The 26243-nt window shown below is 44.0% G+C and overlaps 1 protein-coding gene across 1 annotated transcript in view; it reads right to left on the bottom strand.

Annotated features, from left to right (window-relative positions):
- Positions 1–751: 751 nt before the first annotated feature.
- Positions 752–26243, bottom strand: part of doc2b (double C2-like domains, beta) — a 196668-nt gene continuing 171176 nt past the window's right edge. The window contains exons 6-9 of the mRNA XM_067257791.1: positions 18781–18938; positions 10336–10417; positions 4510–4606; positions 752–888 (exon numbers count right to left, since the gene is read on the bottom strand). Coding sequence (XP_067113892.1) covers positions 752–888; positions 4510–4606; positions 10336–10417; positions 18781–18938 — 474 coding nt within the window. The remainder of the gene's footprint in view (positions 889–4509; positions 4607–10335; positions 10418–18780; positions 18939–26243) is intronic.

The following is a 26243-nucleotide window of genomic DNA, read 5'->3' as shown; positions in this document are numbered from 1 at the left end:
GGTTATAATTACATACATTCATTGATACACTCACTGAGGAAGCTCACAATTTACACTACTTGAGAAAACAACATACGTAAGCAACAACATACTTTGCTAGTATAATAAAAATACCTGCACTACACAATCCAACCCAATCCCCAACCACACAGGATGGGATATTAGCAATGATCTTAAACTTATCTGTGTAAAGTGTACTGTATGTAATTTGGCCCTCTCTCCTGCAAAAGTTCCCTTTTCCAAAAAACAGTGGTACAGTTTGTGTGAATCTCTGTCCTGAAATGTTGTAAACATTACATGCTGATGTCTGAAGTAAACTATATTTTTGTATATCCCATGATTATAACAAAGTGCATGCCTTCAAACAATCTGGCATGTCTAACTTGTCAATAAATGATTAGAATCATGTGGTGCAGTATGTCATTGACTTGCAGTATTGTTGGACATACAGCTAACATTTTCTCAAAACACCAAACTGCTGTTGCAGGATCAACAGAAAAACCGTGTCATTACATGAGCCCTAAAGACACAGCACACTACCAGAGGGACAGTATCATAACTATGAATTTAACAGCTTTGGAGAGGAGAGAAATGAAAAGGAGCTTGAGGGTTGGAGAGGAGGAAGCTGGTTACGTAAACATCTCCAAATGCAGGCAAAAAGCTGGAGCGTCGGTCAAGGCTGGACTCTATATCCACAGAGACTCAGGAGTAAGGAGCTTGTTGGGAGTGGGAGTGAGGGGAGGGTGGCCCTTCAGTCACTAAACACAGAACCGGGAAGTTCATTGGTCAGTGTGTGCCAGCGCTCTATTTTCTTGTCCTTGTTTTTGAGACAGTCAAACCAGTGTTTGAGCCTCTCACCATTGGCATTGATGCCCAGAGAAACACCACCTGTGAATGGACACAGGAGGGAAATACAGATAAAACAAAGGGTTATAAAACATTTAATTAACCACGCTATATATAACCACGCTATATAAAAAAATTAGATAGGTATCAAGAGGCAACATGGAAAATGTTCCCTCTACTAAGATTTTGAAATGGGATTATCAAACATTAAAGGCAGGGTAGGCAATGTTGTTGAGAAGCACCTTTTGTCATCTTTGCCGAAAGTAACTTCCCGTCTTGATAGCAATCAATATATCTAAAGGTTTGACGTCAATATGAAATAATTCTGACATCTGTGGGCGTTGCAATACTGTGATAAACACAACCAATCATTAAGGGCTATTGATTGAACAGGCTGTCTGTCTACCTACCTACCTACCTACCTACCTGCACTCACTCTGCCCCTCTACTCAATGCTCGTTACTGTAGTTTTGTGGGAGTGGCTTTGAAGGGAAGAGGTGGTATATTTTGGTTTGAATCTTGTCAAAAAGAAGCTAAAATAGCTAGCGTCGTGCAACTTGTTTAGTGTTTTGCACCTCCCTGCCACAGTAAATTCAGTTTTTGTATAACATACATGGCGAATAAACCGAATTCTGATTCTGAACTTGCCTACCCTGCCTTTAACCACATGTTTGCAGTATTTATCACATTTTGTTTCTATTTAAATTTGCTATGTATGTACTGTACATGAGATATGATTACTCAGTCAAAGAGGCTATATGGCTATCCCGAACAATTGCACCTTATTCATCTCCTAAACTCTCCCGGTTTGGTTGTCTGATTGTTGTTTTAGGTGGTTCTTGTTTTAGGTGTCTGGCCAAGACAGATGGTAAATAGCTGGTGGAGTGTTACGTCCCTCGCCCTGTTTGCATGTGTGTTCTGTCTTGTGTGTCCTCCTGTTTCCTTTTAGTGTTCCTGTTGGTGTCGATGCGCAGTATCATGCTTTCTGTTATTTCAGTTCTTAGTCCAGTTGCACAGGGGGTTTGGAACAGGTAAACTGCCCACATAGGCATACATCCCATCACGTAGCTAACCTCTGTTAAACACCTTAGGTAAGGAACGTGTGCCACCCAATGTATGTTTAATATAGGGACTTTCTTTTTGGTTAGGTAGATAGGACACTTTTTTTGTAATTGCTTTTCTTTGCCACTGTTCGTTATTCAATTGTTCCCTGTGTCGTCTGTTGTTTTTTTGTTAAGAAATAAATTACTTTTCATATACCACAGTGTCCCGGTTTCATGGCATTTCAGTATTTAGGCTTGTGAGTATTGTTACGGCCTTTCCCCTAGACGAGGTTCGTAACATGGAGTATGTGTCATAAACAGAGGTGCCAGGTGCATGATGATCAGCGATCATCTAGTGAGTCTAATGCCAGTGTTTTCCTGGTGTGGGTGGTGTATGGCTTTGCTTTAGCTACAGCCATGGCTAAAAGTATTGCCAGTGCCAGTGACATACATTTTGTGTTTCGCAAAGCTTGCTGCTTCAGTTGTTGTGGTGCCGATTCACATTAATTCCAGATTATTGTGCAGATCTATCAGATGCATTTTAAATAATAACTTAATTGGCCCAAAGCATTCATCACACACAAAAAATACCAGCAGTCATATCAGCACATGGAAAAGTGTGAACGAGTACTAGTTGGGTGATATCACTCAATCTTTCTGATTGAAGAGCAGACTGATTGCTATAAAATGAATGTTTTTGCCAATAAGCCTTTAAAGGGGTGATTGATTGCAAAATCGATTTTACCTTGTCATAGTTGAAAAATGACAGTTTGGTGTGTAAAATAGACACACAGTGAACCTCAAAGTCCATTGAAACCTCTTTCCTATAAAAATGTCACTTCTCACTACTATTTTGAAACTGCAACTTGCAAACGCTAGCTTTTGAAACAGTGCAACTTGTGACGTCACAAGTTGCAGCATCAACTTTGTCACGCCCCAAAATGTACATTTACCCGCCCTCTGGTTTTCTGGTCCAGGAACATAAACGGAGGTTGCGTCGATCTCCGACACTTTTTTGGCTAGCTGCGCGCTGCTCTGTACTTCCACAGTAATTAAAAATAAGAAAGTTAATACCTTTTCAAGATATTGAAAATGGAGTGCCGTAAATGCAGTGTTCCAGGCTGTACCGGGAATCCTGAAACTTTTCACCATCTTCCCAAAGAACAAGACACTAGACAGGTATGGCTGATATTTATCTATGGGAATATCCCTATTTATTAACGCTGATTTGCAAGGAATGCAAGAACAGCTAGATAGCAAAAACACCTAGACTATAGGCAGGTAAACTAGTTTATTGGCAATGGCGCTAACATTATTTCATGTTCCTGACTGTGTTTCATTCAAATAAATAACTAGTGTTGTGATGTAAATCTACAATTCAAGATGCATGTTTGTCCAGATCTATTTTTCAGCAAGATAGCTAGAGGTAACTGAAGCTGAGTTGAATCACGATAGTTTGTTTGCAAAGCTGTAGTTACCCACCTAAGGCGATCCTGTTTGCTTCGACAACAGAAGTGGAAACAACTAACGTAATCATTTCAAATGATATCTAGTCAATCTGTTTAAAACAGTGTTGTGTAGACACAATAGATTTATTTGTTCGTTTTTATTTCATGTCTCCTTTCTTCAGTGAGTGCTGTTGGCCGTGTTGCGTCTTTTCTCCGCAGCTTCACTCATTGTAAACCAACCAATCAGCACGCAGCTCATCTATATATTCGTGAGCATACCATAAAAGGAGAAAACCAATCGTTTTTTCCCAGGAAATTTCACTGGATGCATCAGGGGGGCACAGAACAGCACCCGGGCAATTTTTTCAGCCCAACCAATGTTACATACCCTATTCGGAGACCTTAAGGAACAGTGTGAAATACCCCAAAAACCCAGTCAATCACCCCTTTAACATTTATTAAATGCTTTTATTATATGGCAACGACAGTACGAGCGTTCTGATTGGTTAATGGGTAGTCATGCCAGCCGCGTATTGACCTCATTGCCGGTCTGCGGTCTGATACGTATTCTTATTGCCCTGGTCTGATGTCATCTTCAAAATGAGCGAAATCGAGGAGTCAGCTGAGTTTTACTATCCAGACGAAACTGAAGACATCAACAGCACAGCGACGAAGACATTGTTAACTTTCTAAAAGAGTCGTTATTTGTGTTGGAATTAAAGGCATTTTAGCAGAACTGTGTTGTCCGCTTTCTATCAAAAGTAATTGGTTGCTAGGCAACACCCCTTAACACACCGTGAGAAGACTTGAGAACGAGCTACAATTCGCCTACCATTTATTTTCATTTGCAAAATGAAAAGAGCTAAAAATACCATATAATAAACAACTTACTAACCTCGACCGTTCGGTCATGCATGGAAATATCAAACCTTCACTTTGCCGTATCAACCTCGTTATTTTTGTTTGATATTTCCCGGCATGACCTCACTCTCGGTTGGTAAGTAGTTAATCATTGTTTTCCAGTATAGCATAGAAACATGTGAAAAGAATTATCTACAAATACTGAAGCAGCAAACGTTGCAAATCAAAATTGATGTCACTGCCAATATTTTTGGCCATGGCTATAGATCTGTTTGGTTCAGTAGAGATGAGACATGGTGTCCTATGCATACCTATAAAATCATTGGATTTGCCGATGTCGTAATCCCACACCGTCACCTCCAGGGTCTTCTTGGTGAGGTCTGCATATTTTATGTCGTAGAAGAACTCCTAGTGAGACCGCAACAGAAAAATTGGTTTAAAGAGTTTCATATTTGCAGAGTCTGAGAGAGCATTAATTAGAGCAGGGGTTCTTAACCTTTTTGACCTTGAGGCCCAATTTTTATAGTACAAAGTGGCCCGGGGCCCATTAAATATGAACTATGTATAGGTTTAATTGACTTCACTCTTGGTTTGATTTGTATTCAATAATGAACCAAATCCACTTACTGTTTAACATTCAAAAACCTTGTCAAATAAAATTACATGATAAAATGGGATCATCACAAAGACTTTTATTAAACGTTTATGTAAACCTGCTGTATCCATACTGTATCATGACACCGAACAAGCTGATAATTCATGGACCAATTCAAGCTGTGACAAGAAAAAATTTCAAGGATCAAGTCAGGCTTTTTAATAACAATAAAAAAGACCAATAGTAGGATTTTACTTTAAATTAATAAAAAATTAATTATATATCCATCCATCATCTTCCGCTTATCCGGGGGTCGGGTCGCGGGGGCAGCAACCTAAGAAGGGAGGCCCAGACTTTCCTCTCCCCGGCCACTTCCACCAGCTCTTCCTGGGGGACCCCGAGGCGTTCCCAGGCCAGCCGAGAGACATAGTCCCTCCAGCGTGTCCTGGGTCTTCCCCGGGGCCTCTTCCCAGTGGGACGTGCCCAGAACACCTCACCAGGGAGGCGTCCAGGAGGCATCCTTATCAGATGCCCGAGCCACCTCAACTGGCCCCTCTCGACGCGGAGGAGCAGCGGTTCTACTCTGAGCCCCTCCCGGATGACCGAGCTTCTCACCCTATCTCTAAGGGAGAGCCCGGACACCCTGCGGAGAAAACTCATTTTGGCCGCTTGTATTCGCGATCTCGTTCTTTCGGTCACTACCCACAGTTCGTGACCATAGGTGAGGGTAGGAACGTAGATCGACTGGTAAATAGAGAGCTTCGCCTTTCGACTCAGCTCCTTCTTCACCACAACGGACCGATGCAGAGCCCGCATCACTGCGGACGCCGCACCGATCCGCCTGTCGATCTCGCGCTCCATCCTTCCCTCACTCGTGAACAAGACCCCGAGATACTTGAACTCCTCCGCTTGGGACGCCGCACCGATCCGCCTGTCGATCTCGCGCTCCATCCTTCCCTCACTCGTGAACAAGACCCCGAGATACTTGAACTCCTCCGCTTGGGACGCCGCACCGATCCGCCTGTCGATCTCGCGCTCCATCCTTCCCTCACTCGTGAACAAGACCCCGAGATACTTGAACTCCTCCGCTTGGGACGCCGCACCGATCCGCCTGTCGATCTCGCGCTCCATCCTTCCCTCACTCGTGAACAAGACCCCGAGATACTTGAACTCCTCCGCTTGGGACAAGATCTCCTCCCCGACCCGGAGATTGCACTCCACCTTTTTCCGGTCGATAACGATGGCCTCAGATTTGGAGGTGCTGATTTCCATCCCAGCCGCTTCGCATTCGGTTTCGAACCGCTCCAGTGAGAGCTGGAGGTCACGGCCCGATGTAGCCAACAGGACCACATCATCCGCAAAAAGCAGCGACCCGATCCTGGGGTCCCCAAACCGGACCCCCTCAACGCCCTGGCTGCGCCTAGAAATTCTGTCCATATAAGTTATGAACAGAATCGGTGACAAAGGGCAGCCCTGGCGGAGTCCAACCCTCACCGGGAACAAGTTCGACTTACTACCGGCAATGCGGACCAAACTCTGGCACCGGTCGTACAGGGACCGAACAGCCCCGATCAGGGAGTCCGGTACCCCGTACTCCCGGAGCACCCCCCACATGAGCCCCCGAGGGACACGGTCGAACGCCTTTTCCAAATCCACAAAACATGTGTAGGCTGGTTGGGCGAACTCCCATGCACCCTCCAGAACCCTGCCGAGGGTATAGAGCTGGTCCACAGTTCCACGGCCAGGACAAAAACCACATTGCTCCTCCTGAATCCAAGGTTCGACAATCCGACGGACCCTCCTCTCCAGCACCCCTGAATAGACTTTCCCAGGGAGGCTGAGGAGTGTGATCCCCCTAAAGTTGGAGCACACCCTCCGGTCCCCCTTTTTAAAGAGGGGAACCACCACCCCGGTCTGCCAGTCCAGAGGCACTGTCCCTGATGTCCACGCGATGTTGCAGAGTCGTGCCAACCAAGACAGCCCTACAACATCCAGAGCCTTAAGGAACTCCGGGCGGACCTCATCCACCCCAGGGGCCTTGCCACCGCGGAGCTTTTCAACCACCTCGGCGACCTCAGCCCCAGAGATAGAAGGGCCCCCCCCAATGTCCCCAGACTCTGCCTCCACGTCGGAACGCGTGTTGGTGGGATTAAGGAGGTCTTCAAAGTATTCCTTCCACCGATCCAGGACGTCCCCCATCGAGGTCAGCAGCGCACCATCCCCACCATATACAGCGTTGACAGTGCACTGCTTCCCCCTCCTGAGTCGCCGGATGGTTGTCCAGAACCTTTTCGAAGCCGTTCGGAAGTCATTCTCCATGGCCTCGCCGAACTCCTCCCACGCCCGGGTTTTTGCCTCCGCGACCGCCAAAGCCGCATTCCGCTTGGCCTGCCGGTACACATCAGCTGCCTCTGGAGTCCTACCAGCCAACAAAGTCCAATAGGCCTCCTTCTTCAGCTTGACGGCTTCCCTCACCTCCGGCGTCCACCACCGAGTCCGAGGGTTACCGCCGCGACATGCACCAAATTATATATAAATCATTCAATCAATAAAAACGGGGTGATAAACGGGGTGAGGGATAAAATAAATGCATTCAAATAATATAAATCTATAAATATAAATAAATAAATTGTAAATGAAATTGAAATAAAGTGCAAGTGAAACTATAGCCTTATAATCTGCAAAGCCATTTGAAAATTGCTTCAGCAGTCTCCATTTTTGCATGGCAGAACCAGAAGAATCCTTATATCTGTGATAAATGAACAATGACACAAATAATAACAACAATTAACAACAATAATACAACTCCCTTTTTATCTTCACCTCTTAATGAGACACTTGGGCCTGCCTCTGAGACATAATCAGATCCAGTCTGGGTGGAATGGGAGAAATGCTCACTCTCAGAGTAGCCTCCAGTGTTGTTCTGAGTCTGTTTCGGGCTTTGGTCTTAGTTGTGAATGGGATAAGGAGTTTCACAGCCCTCAGTGCAAGACATGGGTACTCCTTTGAGACAGCAATCCAGAAGGAGCCCAGGTCCAGTTTGCCCCACTGCAGCTTTAAAGTGCTGTCAGTGGAAACTTCCAGAAGCTGGGATTCTAGGTGTGAGGGCAGAGCAACCTCATTTGCAGTGGAATCCACTGAAAATGGGTCCAAAATCCACATGTTTCCCTCTTTGAGATCCTCCAGAAAGTAGTCACCAAATTTATCTGCCAGTTGTGAGAGTTGCTGGGAGACTGAGTCACTGATCTTCACCTGAGGGGAGTTTTCCAAAATGTCGGACAAAAGTGGAAACATGTCCATCCTCTTTTCCTGGGCCCTCTTGGTCCACAAAGCAAGTTTCCTCTTGAAAGCTTCAACTTTGTCTGCAACACAAAATATGTTGCTGTTTCTTCCTTGAAGTGAGGTGTTCAGTTGGTTCAGTAAGGAAAAAATGTCACAGATGTAGGCAAGTTTTGCTGTGAACATTGTGTCAGCATAGTAATGTGCAAGATGGGAATTTTTCTCGGTGAGAAAAGAGAACACCTCATTCCTCAGTTCAAACGAACGATTGAGGACCAGTCCTCTTGAGAGCCATCTCACTTCACTATGATATAGCAGCTGGACATGATCTGCTTCTATGTCCTCACAAAGCTTAGCAAAACATCTGGAGTTCACAGCATTGTTTTTTATAAAGTTTATGGTTTTTACACTTGCATCCATCACCTGGTGGAGATCTGGTGAAATCTTTTTTGCTGAAAGGCTTTCACGGTGGAGAAAACAGTGTGTCCATCAAGTATCTGTCTAATGACACCATGATGCTTGCCAGTCATTGATTCTGCACCATCAATGCACACCCCGACACAGTTCTGCCAGTCCAGGCCGTTCTCAGTGAAGTAGTTATCCATGCAGCGGATACATTCCTGAGCCGTAGTTCGTGTTGGTAGCTCTCCACCAAACAGTATGTCTTCGTGCAAACTACTGTCCCAGCGATAGCGAACAAAAACTAGCAGCAGTGCAGCATTTGTGACATCCGTGGACTCGTCTAATTGCAAATAAAAAAAGGGCTACTTTTTATTCTTTCTGTAAGTTGATGCTGTATGTCTGAGGCCATGTCCGCGATACGGTGACTCACAGTGTCGTTTGAGAGTGGGATGGTCAGCAGCTTTTTTGCAGCGGCCTCTCCGATTAGCTCACGGCACATATCAACAGCGGCAGGCAGAACCAACTCCTCCGCTATGGTGAATGCTTTCTTACTCTGTGCCACACGTCCTGCTACGAGGTAGCTGGCTTTCAATGCACATTTAGAGTTGCTTGTCAGTGACACGACAGACTTTTTCTGCATCTGCAGCCCACTTTCCTTCCTCTTAAAATATTCCACCGGCTTTCCCATGAGCATCGGGTGCTTGGTCTCTAGATAAAAAAACTTTGTCTTTTGGGTGCGGGTGTCGGCAGGACGTTCGTCTTCTTTTTTTCTTTTTTTAAAACTTCTCAATTTCTTCTCTGTGTATTGGCGCTTTTTACACAACTGATTGCATTACCGCCTCCACATGGTCGAACTGAACATGGTCGAACTGAACGTTTTTTGCGGCCCTCTAGGGGGCGCTGGCGGCCCAAGTTTGGGCCACGGCCCTATGGCAAAGAATCACTGAATTAGAGTGCATGAATTCAATTCCAATTCCAACCCCTCATCTTCATGAATGAATTATTTTTCATTTACCATCTCTGACCATATTTCTGATCATCTTTATATAAATCTATCAATTCTCAGGCATATCCGTTTGCCTTAAATGGACCAAATCTCTTCCAAGTGTAGCAAATAGCTGATCTGTGGCTGAAATGCAAACGGACAAAGATGCAGAGCAAAATGTCAGTGTAAATCTCAAGTAGCAGGCCTGCGTGTGGCGATCTATGAGGGCATCCCCTTCTGATATGGCTGGATGTTCTAGGCCAAGGCTCTCCATGCCACTGTCAAGTCTCAGTCATGAATTCAAGTGTTCAAGGACCCGTGAGCAAGTGAAGAAGTGGTCAGCGCTGCGATGGAATCCTCAGTGACATGAGTATTAGGGTCTCTCCTTTACAGGCTAAACAGTAAACTATAAAGGCCACTGATATGAATGAGATTTTATGAGAATATTTGGAAACGCTGGGGTATGATGGTGAAGGCAGGAGACATGAACACAATCACTGTTATTTCCAAAATTGGAAATTTGCAGTAATTGTAATCAAGACATCAACTAATGTGGAAGCAAATAGGCTGACGACTAACACAGTACTTTGAGAACCAAACTGATGAACTACTGGCTTCGGTGATCAAAAAAACATTTGCGTTGAGAATACCCTGACAAGAATCCAATCTCAATTAGTTTTTGCAGACACATTGACACTTAATATAGCAAGGTTCACAGTAATTTGGAGGTAAGACTGTGTGGGAATAGACAGACTAGGTGAATAGCTTTTGGAAGCTGAGTTTGTATTAAAGTTCAAAAGGATAGTTAGCTGTGAAGACAACCAATAGACTGAAATTAGGTGATTGAAGAAGGAGACAGAGGGCACACTGTTTTACCTCATTAAATTCAGGATTTAGGGTCTTTTTCTTCACAGCAGTTTTGTGCTTAGACTTTTTGTTCTCGTCTGGCTTAAGGTACCTGTAGAGGAAGCAGATTGCAGGTTTAAAGCAACACTTATTTTGGTTCAGACTGTAGTCTTCTGGGAATTCTAAATCTAAGGACACATGCTTATGACCACACATGGTGGTCATAAGCATAGTAACAACAAATGGCTAATTCCCTATGTTTTCTAAAACACCATATTAGACTCACACAGATAGTATTTTCAGTAAAATAAAAAAAAGGGAGAAGACAACCAATACATATGTGCATTTCAATTTAACTTAATCAAATAAAAGACAGATATAAATGTTTCTCACAAGAGGGGGGTGTGGGATTGCATCCAATCTGGCAAGTGTATTGCATTCAACAAATGGCTGCCACAATTAGTATTGTTTTGTTGATTACCTGAGTATATTCATACACACATTTGCATGAACGCTTATGTTTGAAAGTAAGGCCCACTTATCAGGAAAATGTGTTTTACTCTTGGCACTTCAAATGTTGGGGTCTTGTGAATGGCCAATGACAATGCACATTCAGGAAGAGAACATATTCAGAATTTGAAATTGTTTTACTGCCTTGCAAGACCACATAATGTTTTGTCTGAGTGCTGAAGAGGAAGATGGTGCGAAGGGGTGGAAGACAGCTTGACTTTGCTGCGAGGGAATGGGATAAAAAAATGTTTTAATTTCAATTAGTAGATGCTATCATGCAAAGCAATATATGAATAGTGCACATATAAAATACAGAAGAAGAAATATGGGTTAAATGCATAGTTCTATAATAACATGGAAATTACAGTAGCTAGCTACAGTCTTAACAACAACATCTCGATTACAGCAGTGTAGACACTGTACAGTGCAAAATTAACAACATATTTGGCATAATATTATAAGTGCAACACCTGTAGGTGTAGTCTTTTGCCAGACAGTATAACAACAGGATATTGAATACAAGGTAGAAGTACTGCATAATAGGAGCGCGAGGACCCTTATTTCTCCCATTTCGTGCAGGAGTCGCAAGACGACCCAATGTCGCAGAGCGAAGTGCCAGAGTCGGTACATACGGCTGGATTATGCCCAGCAAAGACACGTGTCAGATATTTGTGCCTGATCCTTACAGTGATGTGCAGCCAGTGAAGAAACCTCAGGGGGAAGTTGGGAGCTTGAAGGTTAGACGGGCGGCTGCATTCTTGCCAATCTGCAGAGGGGCCTATGACCAATAAGGAGGTAGTTACGGGGCTCAAGATGGGAGAGGACTGTTGCCTACAAAAGTGCATAGGTCACTGATCATAACAACGAGGTAGCCCCAAACATGAAGCATACATTGTGAAACCAAATAAGTCAGAAAGGGAAGAACAATAAGAGCATGTAGTTAGACAAGTTACAATTAAACAGCAAGAACCTCAAAAAGTGCAAGAGTGTACCTGTGAGGAAAAAAAGCAAGCAACAATAATATATTTCACAGCGAGTACAATCATTTTAAGACAGTTACAACAAACCAACAAGAGCAACAAGTCTCTCAATAAGAGTCATTGTGATCCTGGAGGAAACTAACATCAGGTCCAGCCAATCATTCCTAAGTGCCGTTGTACTCCTGGAACAAGTGTGTCTTGAGCCTTTTCTTGAAGGTGGGGAGACAGTCAGTGTCCCTGATGGAGGTGGGGAGTTGATTCCACCATTGGGGGGCCAGTGAATGGAGAAGAGGAGCGGGGTAACATGGGAGCGTCTGGGTAGATTGAAGACCAGACGGGCTGCCGCGTTTTGAATCCTCTGGAGAGGGCGGGTTGCGCATGCTGGGAGACCGGCGAGCAGCGAGTTGCTGTAGTCCAACTTTGAGAGGACAAATGCTTGGACTAGCAGCTGGGTGGAATGCTCAGACAGGTATCTCCTGATCTTCCGGATGTTGTCGAGGGTGAATCTACACGACCGGGAGCATCGCTTTGCTGATTTCAGGAGAATGGCCGAGAAATTTGCTGTGATGAACCTGAAATTTTTTTGTCACCCTGATGCTGCTCGGAAAGTTAGAGCGCTTGTGGAGTTCTATTCGGAGGATCTGTCTAAGGCCGATGATGTGGTTTATGAATTTGTCACATTTCGTACTATGTACCGTGAGCTGAGCATGGAAAAACATGAACGAAACACACACAGCATCCTACCATTTCTCATTGACAACAAAATGGACCATGCTTTCCCCAACCTTGCCATTCTTTATCGCATTTATTTGACAATTCCGATAATCAGTGCTAAAGGCCGCAATATGCTTCTGCGTCTCCGTTTACGGATGGGCGGGCGCACGGATACGCACGGATACGGACGGATAGACAGCGTTTATGGTTCAGGCAGGAGGACTCAGTATGACTTTACGACTACTTTATTTCCCACTATACAAAACTCGATTGTACATTTGATTTGGCATTGTGGTTCTGCTCGCATCGGCTCCCTGCCGCATCCAACGAGACACCGTCTCGACCTCCGAGCAGAGACGCATTCCCCCTGAAACAGGAAACAGAACCAAGGGTGGAGGCCGGGGAGGCGGAGGCAGCAGGAAGACTGAAGTCTATGTCGCACTAGCGATGCATATGCCGGGAACCCCTTATATACCCCGCCCTATTAGGAGGGAGTGCCCTGCGCATAACATGACGCGTTGCTAGTGGCGCGCTATGTCTCACGTCCTCCTTCATGAACCAGCTCCGCTTGTTTCTCCGTAGGCTGTGGGTGCTGAAAACAATTCACCGCCAGAAGAGTAGGTGGCGCAACGGTTTTTTGTAAATCGTCGTGGAGTGTTTATTTACCTAGGTTATCGAGAAGTCGGAGCAAATTTACAAATTAGCCGTTTCATCAATAAAATACGCACATTTTCAGCAACTACACTGCCCATTTCTCGTCACATTTTAATTCAGATGCTGATTTACATGTACTGTTTAGCTGAAATATGAATTGTGAAAACTTACAGCAATGGCGGTCAAAGGATTCTGTTAGTCCTGTTTATCCCGGCAACCCCGCCCCTGACGCAAGCGATTCTTAATACTGACCAATCACAGCCAAGGGGGTGTCCGTAGCTCTCCGTCGCTCACGACGGATAGTTAGAAAATTCAGGAGGTGCACGTCGAGCTCTCCGGGGCTCTCCGAGGGCTGACGGAGAGCTCGTAGAGGGCGTTCCTTGGAGAAGAGGGCGTTCCCATGTGTCCGTTTTTCGAAAAGGCAGAAGCATATATATAAGCCTTAAGGCGGAGAGGCCTTTCAGCCGTCTGAAATTAATAAAGAGTTTCTTGCGATCAAGCATGGGAGAGGAGCGGCTGTCCAACAATCGAGATTGACATTAACGAAGTAATCGACAGATTTGCTAAAGATAAGAACAGACAGATGATGATTTAAATAGTCAAGGGCATTTGTTGTGGCCTTGGTTTCATGTCTGCATATATTCTGCCTTTATAAAACTAAAGTTTCATAAATGTGTTTGTGTTTTGACCTGTGTGTAGGCTATGAGTTTGCTGGTTTTGAATATCCCAATACATGTCAGTTCGGAAAAGAAAATGATTATAGTCTAATGGAATTTTAGTTCAATCGTAGCATGCCTGAAGGTGCAGTGCACCTTGTGTGTTGCGGATTCGGTTTTATTTTCTCATGGGGGCTTGGTTTGCGTGTAGCTCGCCCAAATTGTTGCTGAAAGAATTGTTATATAGGCCTATGTTTGTTTATTATAAGTTGTCACTGTTAGGATGCCTATAGGCTACTGTCTTTAACTTCATTTTGGGGGGCTTATGACCTCTTATCGTTGAATTTGAATATAATGTATTTGGTAAATGGACAGATCATTAATTTTATGCATGGATTTGTGTAGGCCTACTGTGTGTGAGAGATTCTAATGAATGCTGAATGCGAGGCTACTGGCCTAGGCCTACATTTTGTTCGCACATTAGGGGCTATGATGACTGAACACATTATATAGGCTAATATGTTCTATTCACAATAGAGGTTGCCATTGGTTACTTTTTATTGGTGGCCAAGCCGCAAAGCCACCTTAAGTGTTTCTACATATTATTATTATTATTGGGTGTGCTTTGCCTTCGGCAAGGGCACAACCTTTGTTCTCTCACATATATATTTATTATTATTATTATTATTGTTTATTTTCGCGCCCCTAAAAATCAGTCAATATGTGGCCTACATAGACAACCTAGGTGTCAAAAGTTTAGTCTTGGTAGCGATTGAGTTGCTTCTATTGGGATTTACGTTCCATTGCATGGCTCAAGTTAAGTTTTTGTGGCGAAAAGTGAAGCTAACGGTGGCTAACTTGCTAGCCAAAGTCAATGACGCTACTTACGTCACTAACGTCACGAAAACTCGCGTGACTACCTCTAGCAGAACATTAGTTTAGCAGCTTGTTAACTTCTGGGAGATAGCTAAGCTAACTGCTTTACTGCAAGGCAGCTGCAGAAACGCCACAAGCAAAGAGGCCAGGGTGATAACTATTTACTCATTTTACTTTGTGATATGACACACAATTGTGATGTGTAATGTACAATATAAGCTCATATTATTAAGGAAGTACATCTACTTTCGGAAACAGTAGTCTACTATTTCACTGAAGTATTAGCATCATGACATTAGCCTCTGTTGCCCGGGCAACACATACTACAGTGGTCTATGAAGCAATTGTTTTCAATTGTTAAAATAAACATTCCTCACAAATACATTTTCGTTGTAGGATTTATTATGACATTAGATTACAAGTAAACGATTTGTGGGTGAAATTATCATTACCTGTGGTTTCAAACCAGTGTAGCTCACTGCAACGCTGTAGCCTACGCGAGACACTACAAAAACATCTACACAGCTGTTTAGGAAGTCAAACGGCGACAGAACATGTCCGGCACTCCCCTTACTTAAGCTTATTTACGTTTTGGGGGGCATATTTTCAGTTAGCAGATGGTACTGTTTGAATCGCGATTCCATCTTCTACTGCCGGTAACGTCGTAGAATAATCTTCAAAGGGGGTTCTTTATTAATGAATGAATGCAATGAGTAGGCTAAATGCCTGAAAATATCACGATAAGGGAAAAACTTAAAAGGACGTTTAAATCATAGAGATAAGGTCATTTTTTACACCGGTCTGCCAAATGTATTCGTTTTTATTCAACTATGAGGCTGCATCTTGCAGGGGAAATGAAAAGACATCATATTTCATTCTACACTTCACTCGTATTTTGAGTTGTAAATGAGCAGCAAAAAAAAGATGCTTTTAAATCTATGTCAATTTTATAAATAATAAGTATGCATTTTTATATAAAATATACAGAAATATCAGTTGTAAAAATGTCATTCAAAAACGGACCCCTGTGCAACCGACGCAAGCAAGCACACCCTACAATTTCCCCAGAAATTGTACCCTCTCTAGTTATTAGGATTCCTCCGTAAGGAGGAAACCTATTGTTATTGTTAGTTTTATTATTATTGGGTGTGCTTTGCCTTCGCAAAGGGCACAACCTTTGTTCTCTCACATATATATTATTATTATTTTATTTTTTTTATTTTTTTTGCCCCCCTAAAACTCAGTCAATATTTGGTCTACATAGACAACCTAGGTGTCAAAAGTTTCGTCCTGGTAGCGATTGAGTTTCTTCTATTGGGATTTACGTTCCATTGCATGGCTCAAGTTAAGTTTTTGTGGCAAAAAGTGAAGCTAACGGTGGCTAATTTGCTAGCCACAGTCACTGACGTTACTAACGTTACTAACGTCACTAACGTCACGAAAACTCACGTGACTACCTCTAGCAGAACATTAGTTTAGCAGCTCGTTAACTTCTGGGAGATAGCTAAGCTAACTGCTTTACTGCAAGGCAGCTGCAGAAACGCCACAAGCAAAGAGGCCAGGGTGATAACTATTTACTCATTTTACTTTGTGATATGACACACAATTGTGATGTGTAATGTACAATATAAGATGATATTATTAAGGAAGTACATCTACTTTCGGAAACAGTAGTGTACTATTTCACTGAAGTATTAGCATCATGACATTAGCCTGTGTTGCCCGGGCAACACATACTACAGTGGTCTATGACGTATCTGTTTTCAATCGTTAAAATCCTCACAAATACATTTTTGTTGTAGGATTTATTATGACATTAGTAAACGATTTGTTGGTGAAATTACCATTACCTGTGGTTTCAAACCAGTGTAGCTCACTGCAACGCTGTAGCCTACCCGAGACACTAGTGAGTAGCTAACAAAAACATCTCCACAGCTGTTTAGGAAGTCCAACGGCGACAGAACATGTTCGGCACTCCCCTTACTTAAATCAAAAGTCTTTCAATAAGTGAAACTATCTGACTACTAACCTGAACTTCATTGCCACAGCCTAAACTTTGTCAATCTGTTCCTGAAAATAATTAATTTCAGCCTAAACCGTACAACGGAACGTTAAATCCAATTCAACCAACGCAATCGCTACCAAGACGAACACAGCAGTAGTCTAGTGCTGTACTGTAGTAGTAGAATTTACCGGGGCAGCTTCTCCACACAGGGCTATATCGCATTTTGCGTTGTTACTGACAATGATCGCTACCAGTGAGCTTTTTATGAATGAGCGATTTTCCACTAAATAAATGTCAAGCTTATTTACGTTTTTGGGGGCATATTTTCAGTTAGCAGATGGTACTGTTTGAATCGCGATTCTATCTTCTGCCGGTAAAGTCGTAGAATAATCTTCAAAGGGGGTTCCTTATTAATGAATGAATGCAATATGAGTAGGCTAAATGCCTGAAAATATCACGAGAAGGGACAACTTAAAAGGACGTTTAAGTCATAGAGATTAGGTCCATTTTTACACCGGTCTGCCAAATGTATTCGTTTTGATTCAGCCTGTCAGCTGCCTCTTGCAGGGGAAATGAGAAGACATCATATTTCATTCTACACTTCACTCGTATTTTGAGTTGTAAATGAGCAGCAAAAAAAAGATGCTTTTAAATCTATGTAATCTTTACAAATAATAAGTAGGCCCTATGCATTTTTATATAAAATATACAGAAATATCAGTTGTAAAAATGTCATTCAAAAACGGACCCCTCTGCAACCGACGCAAGCAAGCACACCGTACAATTTCCCCAGAAATTGTACCCTCTCTAGTTATTATTATTCTAGTTCCATGGGAGTCAATGGCAGCCCCTAGAACCCTTGGATAACTTTTTGTGAAATTTGGCACACTCATTAAGGACAGTTCCTTCTATACCTACACCAAGTTTCATGTATCCCATCAGACCACTCTAGCGCCACCAATGGGTCAAAGTTGGACTTGTGTTTACACACGCAACTTTTGAACCGTATGACTGATTTTCAAAAATGAGGTACCATTGGATTCCCTGGATCAAGACGAGTTCAACTCACCCTATGACGTCAATTTCCGGTTATATAGATTTTCCGCTATTTCCGGTTGTATCAAAAACCTTTGAAAGCCTACTCCTCCTACAATTTTTGTCATACTTCTTCAAAATGACCAGAGATGTGCTTCAGACCAAGCCTCACAAAAGTTATCCCATGGCGTTTTGATTTTATAAACCGTTTGTCCGGCACAGCCAATCAAAATCAGCAATAAAAGAAACCAAACAGGAACTTGGGTCAAATCTCAGCAAATCTTTGAGATATCAACACGTAACTTGGTATGTCACAAGGAAGACACTACAACATGTTACCATATGCAAAGGCTATTTCATATCTCCAAAAATGGTTGATATAAAGCAAATCGAATTTATCGCTAACGCTAAAATAATGCTTTACACATCCGCCGGTCAAAAACTGATACTTTGATTCAATCACAAGTTCATATGAAGACTCTTGAGAATGTTTAGTACACAAATCTGAGGAAAAGTTGACTGTATTATGAATATATACATTACAAAACACACTAACCATTTAAAAGCAAGCTACTGGAAAATATTGGATTAACAAGAGGCCTATATACTTACCAGCCTAAATGGCCCATATTACCTGAAACACCATAGGACACACAAAGCATTACAGAACATTTAACAGCAAGCTTGTAATGCTAGTTATGCAGCAAAGGTAACGAGCTAATGGAGATGCTACTGGCTTGTAAAGCCCGCTCAGCAGCAATAGTGAAGAGACACTGCAGACTATGATGTCCCTATCCATACCGCTGGATTTTAAAGCCACAATAAATAAAGAGATAAATTGGCGAGGGGCAATGTTCCTGCACTCCTTTTTTACTTTGGTTGTTCACAATGTGTGCTTCATGTTTTGGCTACTCGCAATGTTTTGTGGCTATCTCGTTGTTATGATCAGTGACCTATGCACTTTGTAAAGCTCTCTCTTGGAAGTCGCTTTGGATAAAAGCGTCTGCTAAATGAATAAATGTAAATGTAAAAGGTAAACACCTACGTTTTCACATAGGGGTCGGAAAAGCCGTTGGCATCCATGGCGGCCAAGTGTGCACAGCGGACGATGCCAACCACCAGGCCAGACTTCTGGGAGCTGTACTTGAGAGAGATCATGATGCGGCCCCGCTCCTCCAGGGACTTATCGTCAGTTTTGTCAATCTGGAAGGAGGGACGGAGGAATTTAGAGGTCAAAAAGCTTAATCAATGGATTTGATTAAGTGCCCCCTGTCACAGAAAACGGGGTTGTTTGAATGTTAAAAGTTACAATATCTGAGAGGAAAAGAAAATATGTTATACAACAACCAACACTAGAGGCCCAGCTTATATACCATTAAAAGCAATACGGTGCATCTGGAAAGTAGTGAGGGCATCTGTGTTTCTGCTGAGTGAACATCGTGACTGTCATCTTACTAGTGGGTTAATCTGAATGAATCTTGTTTCATTATTTGTGTTAGCTAGACTTAGTCTCACGGGCAGGGCTCTAGGGTACAAGAGCTAGATTGGTTTATGGTAACTAGCTAGCGATTAAACTTCAGGGTACTCGCCACCGCAGACCCAGCTCTGTTGACATTATAATTAGGGCCATCGTCAGCTGTGCCTTAGCATAATTAAGGCAGCCAGCACTGCAGTGGCAGCCTCGTATGGTGGCCTTGTCTGGCGGCCTCGTCTGGCAGCCTCGGTGCACGAAGACTCGGTCGAACAAAGACAGGGAGTCTACCTGCAGGAGTCCACCGAGGATGGCCGACGAGGCCGGATCACCTCGTCTGATAAGTATCACCCTATTTGTATTCTAATCCACCCAGAACATATTCATAGCTAGCATGTGTTTCTTCAGCATTCCCGCTCATTACACCACTCGCAGACGTAGACGTAGATATGTCACAAAGTATATACCGTCCACTTCTAATCTTATCTACCTATCCAGATCTTCTCCACCTGACCTTTCTCTTTCTATAGGGCTCTGGAACTGCCAGTCTGCTGTGAACAAGGCAGACTTCATCCCAGCGTTTTCATCCCATGCTTCTCTTCACGCCCTTGCGCTGACACAGACATGGATCCGCCCAGAGAACACTGCAACTCCAGCTGCTCTCTCCGTCAACCACTCGTTCTCTCACTCACCCCGCTCAACCGGGCGAGGTGGTGGGACAGGTTTGCTTCTTTCCCCACATATTAAATACACATCCATCCCATTGTCTGTTACTGCCAAATCATTTGAACACCATTATGTGATGCTAACTGATCCCATCAAAGCATTTTTATTTGTCCTCTATCGCCCACCAGGGCCGCTAGCCGACTTTGTGGAGGAGCTGGACATGCTCCTCAGCGTCGTCCCGGATGATGGAACACCGCTGATACTCGTTGGGGACTTCAACATCCACCTCGAAGGAACGCAGGCCGTCGACTTCAAGTCTCTTCTGACTTCCTTCGACCTGAAGCTGCTGAACACACCGGCGACCCACAAGGCAGGAAAACAGCTCGACCTCATCCTGACACGTAACTGTATCACTGACTTAACCTCTGTAACCCGACTACACATTTATGATCACTCCTTCATCCAATTCTCTCCTTCCAACTCCTCCTACCTCCCCTCGTAACTTTCCGCCGCAACCTCCGCTCCCTATCCCCCTCCCATTTCTCTTCCATTGTAACATCCTCCCTCCCTCCCATTGACGAGTTCACGTCCCACCCCACTGACACTGCCACCAACACCCTGTTATCCATACTAACTGCATCACTCGACTCTCTCTGTCCCCTGTCAACCAGGCCTGCACGATCCTCTCCCTCCTGCCCGTGGCTCACGGATGTAATCTGTGAAGAACGGTCCATCCTTCAGGCAGCTGAGAGGAGATGGCGCAAGTCCAAAGTCGGTCTGGACCTCAATAAGTATCACTCCCTCCTCAAATCCTTCTCTGCCCACATAACTGATGCTAAAACCCACTACTTCCTGAACAAAATTAACTCTGCCTCAAACCCTAACAAACTTTTCTCCACCTTCTCCACCCTTCTAGCCCTCTACTCAAAAAACCCTCCCTTAACCCAGCCGTCCTCCAGAACTAAAGACCGGTATCACTGCTACCCTTCTTTTCTAATACAATTGAACGCGCTGTATCTAACCAACTGTCTAACTTTCTCTCTCAGAACAACCTGCTTGACCCCAACCAAGCAGGCTTCAAGACTGGCCACTCAACAGAAACTGCCCTCCTGTCAGTCACCACTGCCCTCCAGTCTGCCAGAGCAGCTTCGAGGTCATCCGTCATCCTTCTGCTGGACCTTTCTGCAGCGTTTGATATGGTTAACCATCAAATCCTGCTCGCCAGACTTTCTGAGATGGGCTTCACTGGCACTGCACTTCAGTGGATCTCATCCTACCTGTCGGGAAGATCCTACCAGGTCTCCTGGGGAGGCAAAGTGTCAGGCCCCCGCCAGCTCTCCACTGGTGTCCCACAGGGCTCCATCCTTTGACCCCTCCTCTTCTCCCTGTACACCACCTCGCTTGGACCAATCATCACCTCCCATGGCTTCTCCTACCACTGCTATGCTGACGATATGCAGCTGTACCTGTCGTTCCCCCCGACTGATCCGGGGATCTCAGCTAGGACCGAGGCCTGCCTCACAGACATCTCCGCCTTGATGACCGAGCCAAACCCTCCCACGATCTCTCAATCACCCTGGGATCGGCGACGTTAACCCCTTCATCCTCTGCCAGGAACCTCGGGGTGACCATGGATGACGTGCTCTCCCTCACAGCCCACATTGCTGCGGTCTCCCGGTCGTGTAGATTCACCCTCTACAACATCCGGAAGATCAGGAGATACCTGTCTGAGCATTCCACCCAGCTGCTAGTCCAAGCACTTGTCCTCTCAAAGTTTGACTACTGCAACTCGCTGCTCGCCGGTCTCCCAGCATGCGCAACCCGCCCTTTCCAGAGGATTCAGAACGCGGCGGCACGCCTGGTCTTTAATCTACCCAGACGCTCCCAAGTTACCCCGCTCCTCATCTCCCTCCACTGGCTTCCCATCACGGCCCGTATCAGATTCAAGACTCTGGTACTGACCTTCCGAGCGGTGAACGGGACTGCAGCCAACTACATCAAGTCTCTCCTTCAGCCTTACACCCCCACCCACCACCTACGGTCTTCTTCTGACAACCATCTGGTGGTCCCACCGCTCAAGAGTGCCCGGTCCCAACACAAGCTCTTCTCCTGTCTGGCCCTCCAAAGATGGAATCAACTCCCCACCTCCATGAGGGACACTGACTGTCTCCCCACCTTCAAGAAAAGGCTCAAGACGCACTTGTTCCAGGAGTACAACGGCACTTAGGAATGATTGGCTGGACCTGATGTTAGTTTCCTCCAGGATCACAATGTCTCTTATTGAGAGACTTGTTGCTTTTGTTGGTTTGTTGTAACTGTCTTAACCCTTGTGCTGCCTTCGGGTCACATGACCCAAAGGTTCATAACGAACCATCGTTGTGTTTACCCAATTTTACCCAATACAAAAACAAATTAAAATACTTTTCTTTTAACCTTTGCAATGTGGGGGGTCTGAGACAGCCCAACGGTTAAAAGAAAATGCTTGTCTTAGTTTTTGTATGCAATACGACGGTGGGTCACAATGACTGATGGGTCAGAATGACCCGAAGATAACACAAGGGTTAAAATTATTGTACTCGAAATATATATGAAATATATTATTGTTGCTTGCTTTTTGTTTTTCACAGGTACACTTGCACTTTTGTGGTTCTTGCTGTTTAATTGTAACTTGTCTAACTACATGCTCTTATTGTTCTTCTTCCCTTTGGGACTTATTTGGTTTTCACAATGTATGCTTCATGTTTGGCTACCCGCAATTTTTGGGGCTATCTCGTTGTTATGATCAGTGACCTATGCACTTTTGTAAAATCTCTCTTGGAAGTCGCTTTGGATAAAAGCGTCTGCTAAATGCATAAATGTAATCAGAATCAGGTTTATTCGCCATGTATGTTATACAAACACGGAATTTACTGTGGGAGGGAGGTGCAAAACACTAAACATATACAGATCTTAAATTAAGTAAAAGTACAAAAGTTTAACTATTTATAAGAACTAAACAATCTAAGAATACAACAATTTAAATATAAAATAAAATATATATAAAAATAAGAATAGAATGAGCAGCGTGAATGGTCAACATAGTGCAATCGGATAGTGAGATAAAGTGGCTTATGCATACTGAATTGCCATTAGATGGACTTATAATAGTTAAATAAGTGAATGAATGTCAATGGGAGTCCTTGGCCTTGTTGAAGAGGCCAGTAGCAGATGGAAAGAAACTGTTCTTATGGCGTGAGGTTTTGGTCCTGCTGGACCGCAGCCTTCTGCCAGAGGGGAGTAGCTGGAACAGGGAGTGACCAGGGTGGGAGGGGTCAGCCACAATCTTCCTCGCTCGCCTCAGGGTCCTCGAGGTGTGCAGGTCCTCGAGGGTAGGCAGATTGCAGCCGATCACTTTCTCAGCAGTGCGAATGATACGCTGCAGTCTGCTCTTGTCCTTGGCAGTGGCAGCAGCGTACCAGATGGTGATGGAAGAGGTGAGGATGGACTCAATGATGGCTGTGTAGAAGTGCACCATCATTGTCTTTGGCAGGTTGAATTTCTTCAGCTGCCGTAGGAAGTACATCCTCTGTTGTGCTTTTTTGGTGAGGGAGCTGATGTTCAGTTCCCACTTGAGGTCCTGGGAGAGGATGGTGCCCAGGAAGCGGAAGGACTCCACAGTGTTGACTGGGGAGTCGCACAGGGTGATGGGGGTGAGTGGGGCTGTGTTCTTCCTGAAGTCCACAACCATCTCCACTGTCTTAAGAGCATTGAGCTCTAAGTTGTTCTGGCTATACCAGGTCACCAGGTTGTCAGCTTCCCACCTATAGTAAGTGTAAGTATTCTCAGTAAAATATTGTCTTTTTACACAAATGCTGTGTAAAAGTGGTATTTTGATCGATATTGTGAGTAGCCTACATAGGGTGACCAGACGTCCGGATTTCGTCCGGACAGTCCGGTTTTCCATCCCTTTGTCCGGACCGCTGTTGTATGTCCTCCTTTTCACCCTTTCGTCCTCCTTTTTGACCCTTCCTGCCCACCGTCGCAATTTACCACTCGCATAGGCTTTCAGATGCCAAAAAGAAAGACCTCCTTCAAACCTACGTGGAGTTTAGAACTCCACTTTGCCTTTAAGAGCAGCAAAGATCAATATCATGCCTTCTGTAAACTCTGTCGTATTGATATATACTTGAGTATTACGAGTAGGGGGAAAGGGCCGTAACGGCATAAGGATAATGCTAGTTCTGCCGGGCACTCTTCCTTAACATCCTTTTTTGCTCCGAACACAACACACAACAACAGCGGATGATAAAAAACCGCTGCTGAGCTGACCAAATTATATGTTTTAATTTCTATTACAATTTAAATAGTTTGGGTAATGGTACTGTCTTACTTTCTTATTTATCTTTTGACTAAACTTGTCTCTAACCAAAGACAACAGAAAATCAGTGCAAGTAATCAGCATTGACAAACTGCAAATATGGCCTTTTCGACAGGTCTGCAAAAGCCTTTGTAAACAGAGATTTGTTGTAGGTTGAGGTCAACAAATGTTTTAACGAGGTCAACAAACGTTTTAACAAATCGAGGCGACAAAGTGTTTGCTGACCTGTCGAAAAGTCCATATTTGGTTTGTTATATACTAAAACAATACGTTTTTAGCATTTAAATCCCAACTCAAACACGACGAATCTGGCAGAAAAAGGTTGTCAACGTACTGTTGTCAACGTCTCCAAGGTAACCGCTGACTAGGTCAGAAAATCGTTTGTTTACCTCTGCGAACATTTAGGAGGTCAACAAACGGATTTGTTAACTTTTGAGAACGTCTCAAATCCTCCCCCTTCCTACAGCTTTGAGGCACTCACCACCCAGTTACTCTGCCGGGGCTAATTAAGGGATAAAGAAAAACAAATTGTTGGCAAGTGACCATGGTATAAGCAGGATAATGCCCGACGAGGTGTACAATATCACCTGATAATGGACGATGCGGTGGCGTGAACCTTGCTTCGTGCTTCCGCGGAGGCCATTATCCCGCTTATACTATGGTCACTTGCCCAAATTTTTTTTTTACAAACATTAATTTATGTTTTCAAGCATTTTGCTAAATAAAATCTAAGGTTTTTTAACGTTAGCCAACACAGTCCGCTCAGCTCATAGAACCAACACCGGCTTTCCCTTGGCTGAGCTATTTGCCCGAAAGCTAATGTTATGCTAGCAAGATTCAGAGGCAATAACATTGTGTACGGTTGACAAACAGTAAATATAATTTTACAGTATGTTTGACAATAAGATTTGCTAGCTAACCAGCCATGTCACTGTCCCAAAATCAATATCAAGATTTTCACGAACAAAGTATCGGCCATAGGCCACTAGGCTACAGTACGGCCGCAGCATGTGGAGCGAGTTTAATAGCAAATGGATGTGAGATGATCGCATCAAAGTTGACATTTTCTCCAAACAGTAATTATAATTTGACAGTATGTTTAACAACATGACTAGCCAGCTATCGAGCCATGTCATTGTCCCCGAATAAAATCAAGATTTTTAAGAAGAAAATAATCGGCCATGTGTAGAGTTGCTGCTACTGTCGTGTTGGCCGCAGCCTGTCTGCAGTAGATTGACTAGCGAGGTGAATAGCGAATGGGATGTGAGATGAGCGGTTACGTGACACTGACACACTACATTCAGAAAAGTAACATTTTTCAAATAGGTTCAAATAAACATTGAAGTCACTCATTGTTGTAAATACAAGTTAGCTTGTTAAAGTCTTTCAAAATTGTAAATGGAGGCTTTGACCCCTGTTGTTATGGTTACTTATTTCAGACACTTTGTACAGGCTCATATACTATATAGCCAGCGCAATAATTCAGAACGGTGAAAAGACAGTTTTGCTGCAATTACGTAGTAGGTGTCCGTATATCAGGTAGGGAGTCAGGTGGCTAAGGGGTGAGGGAAGCGGGCTAGTAATCATTTAGCAGACGCTCTTATCCAGAGCGACTTACAGTAAGTACAGGGACATTCCCCCCGAGGCAAGTAGGGTGAAGTGCCTTGCCCAAGGACACAACGTCAGTTGGCATGACCGGGAATCGAACTGGCAACCTTCGAATTACTAGCCCGATTCCCTCACCGCTCAGCCACCTGACTCCCATCTCCCATCCCTTCTTGTTTTTTCCTAATTTTATTTTTGGTCTAGTGCTAAATTGAGCAAGATTTTCAAGATCCAGCAGTCACAGGCAAGGAAAACTTCAGAAAATATTATAATTCTAGATACTACAAGGTAGAAATAGTTAGAGGCAAGTACCAGCTTCAGAATGGTACTTGTACTTATGAAGACATACTGTAGGCCAGAATGCAGTGCAACTTAAGTGAAACAGCGCAAATGTTACAAGTGACTTGAC

Source organism: Osmerus mordax, chromosome 19, assembly GCF_038355195.1.
Source record: "Osmerus mordax isolate fOsmMor3 chromosome 19, fOsmMor3.pri, whole genome shotgun sequence".
Taxonomy (NCBI): Eukaryota; Metazoa; Chordata; class Actinopteri; order Osmeriformes; family Osmeridae; genus Osmerus; species Osmerus mordax.
The sequence above is the reverse complement of the archived record's forward strand: the minus strand, read 5'-3'. Positions and strand labels throughout refer to the sequence as shown.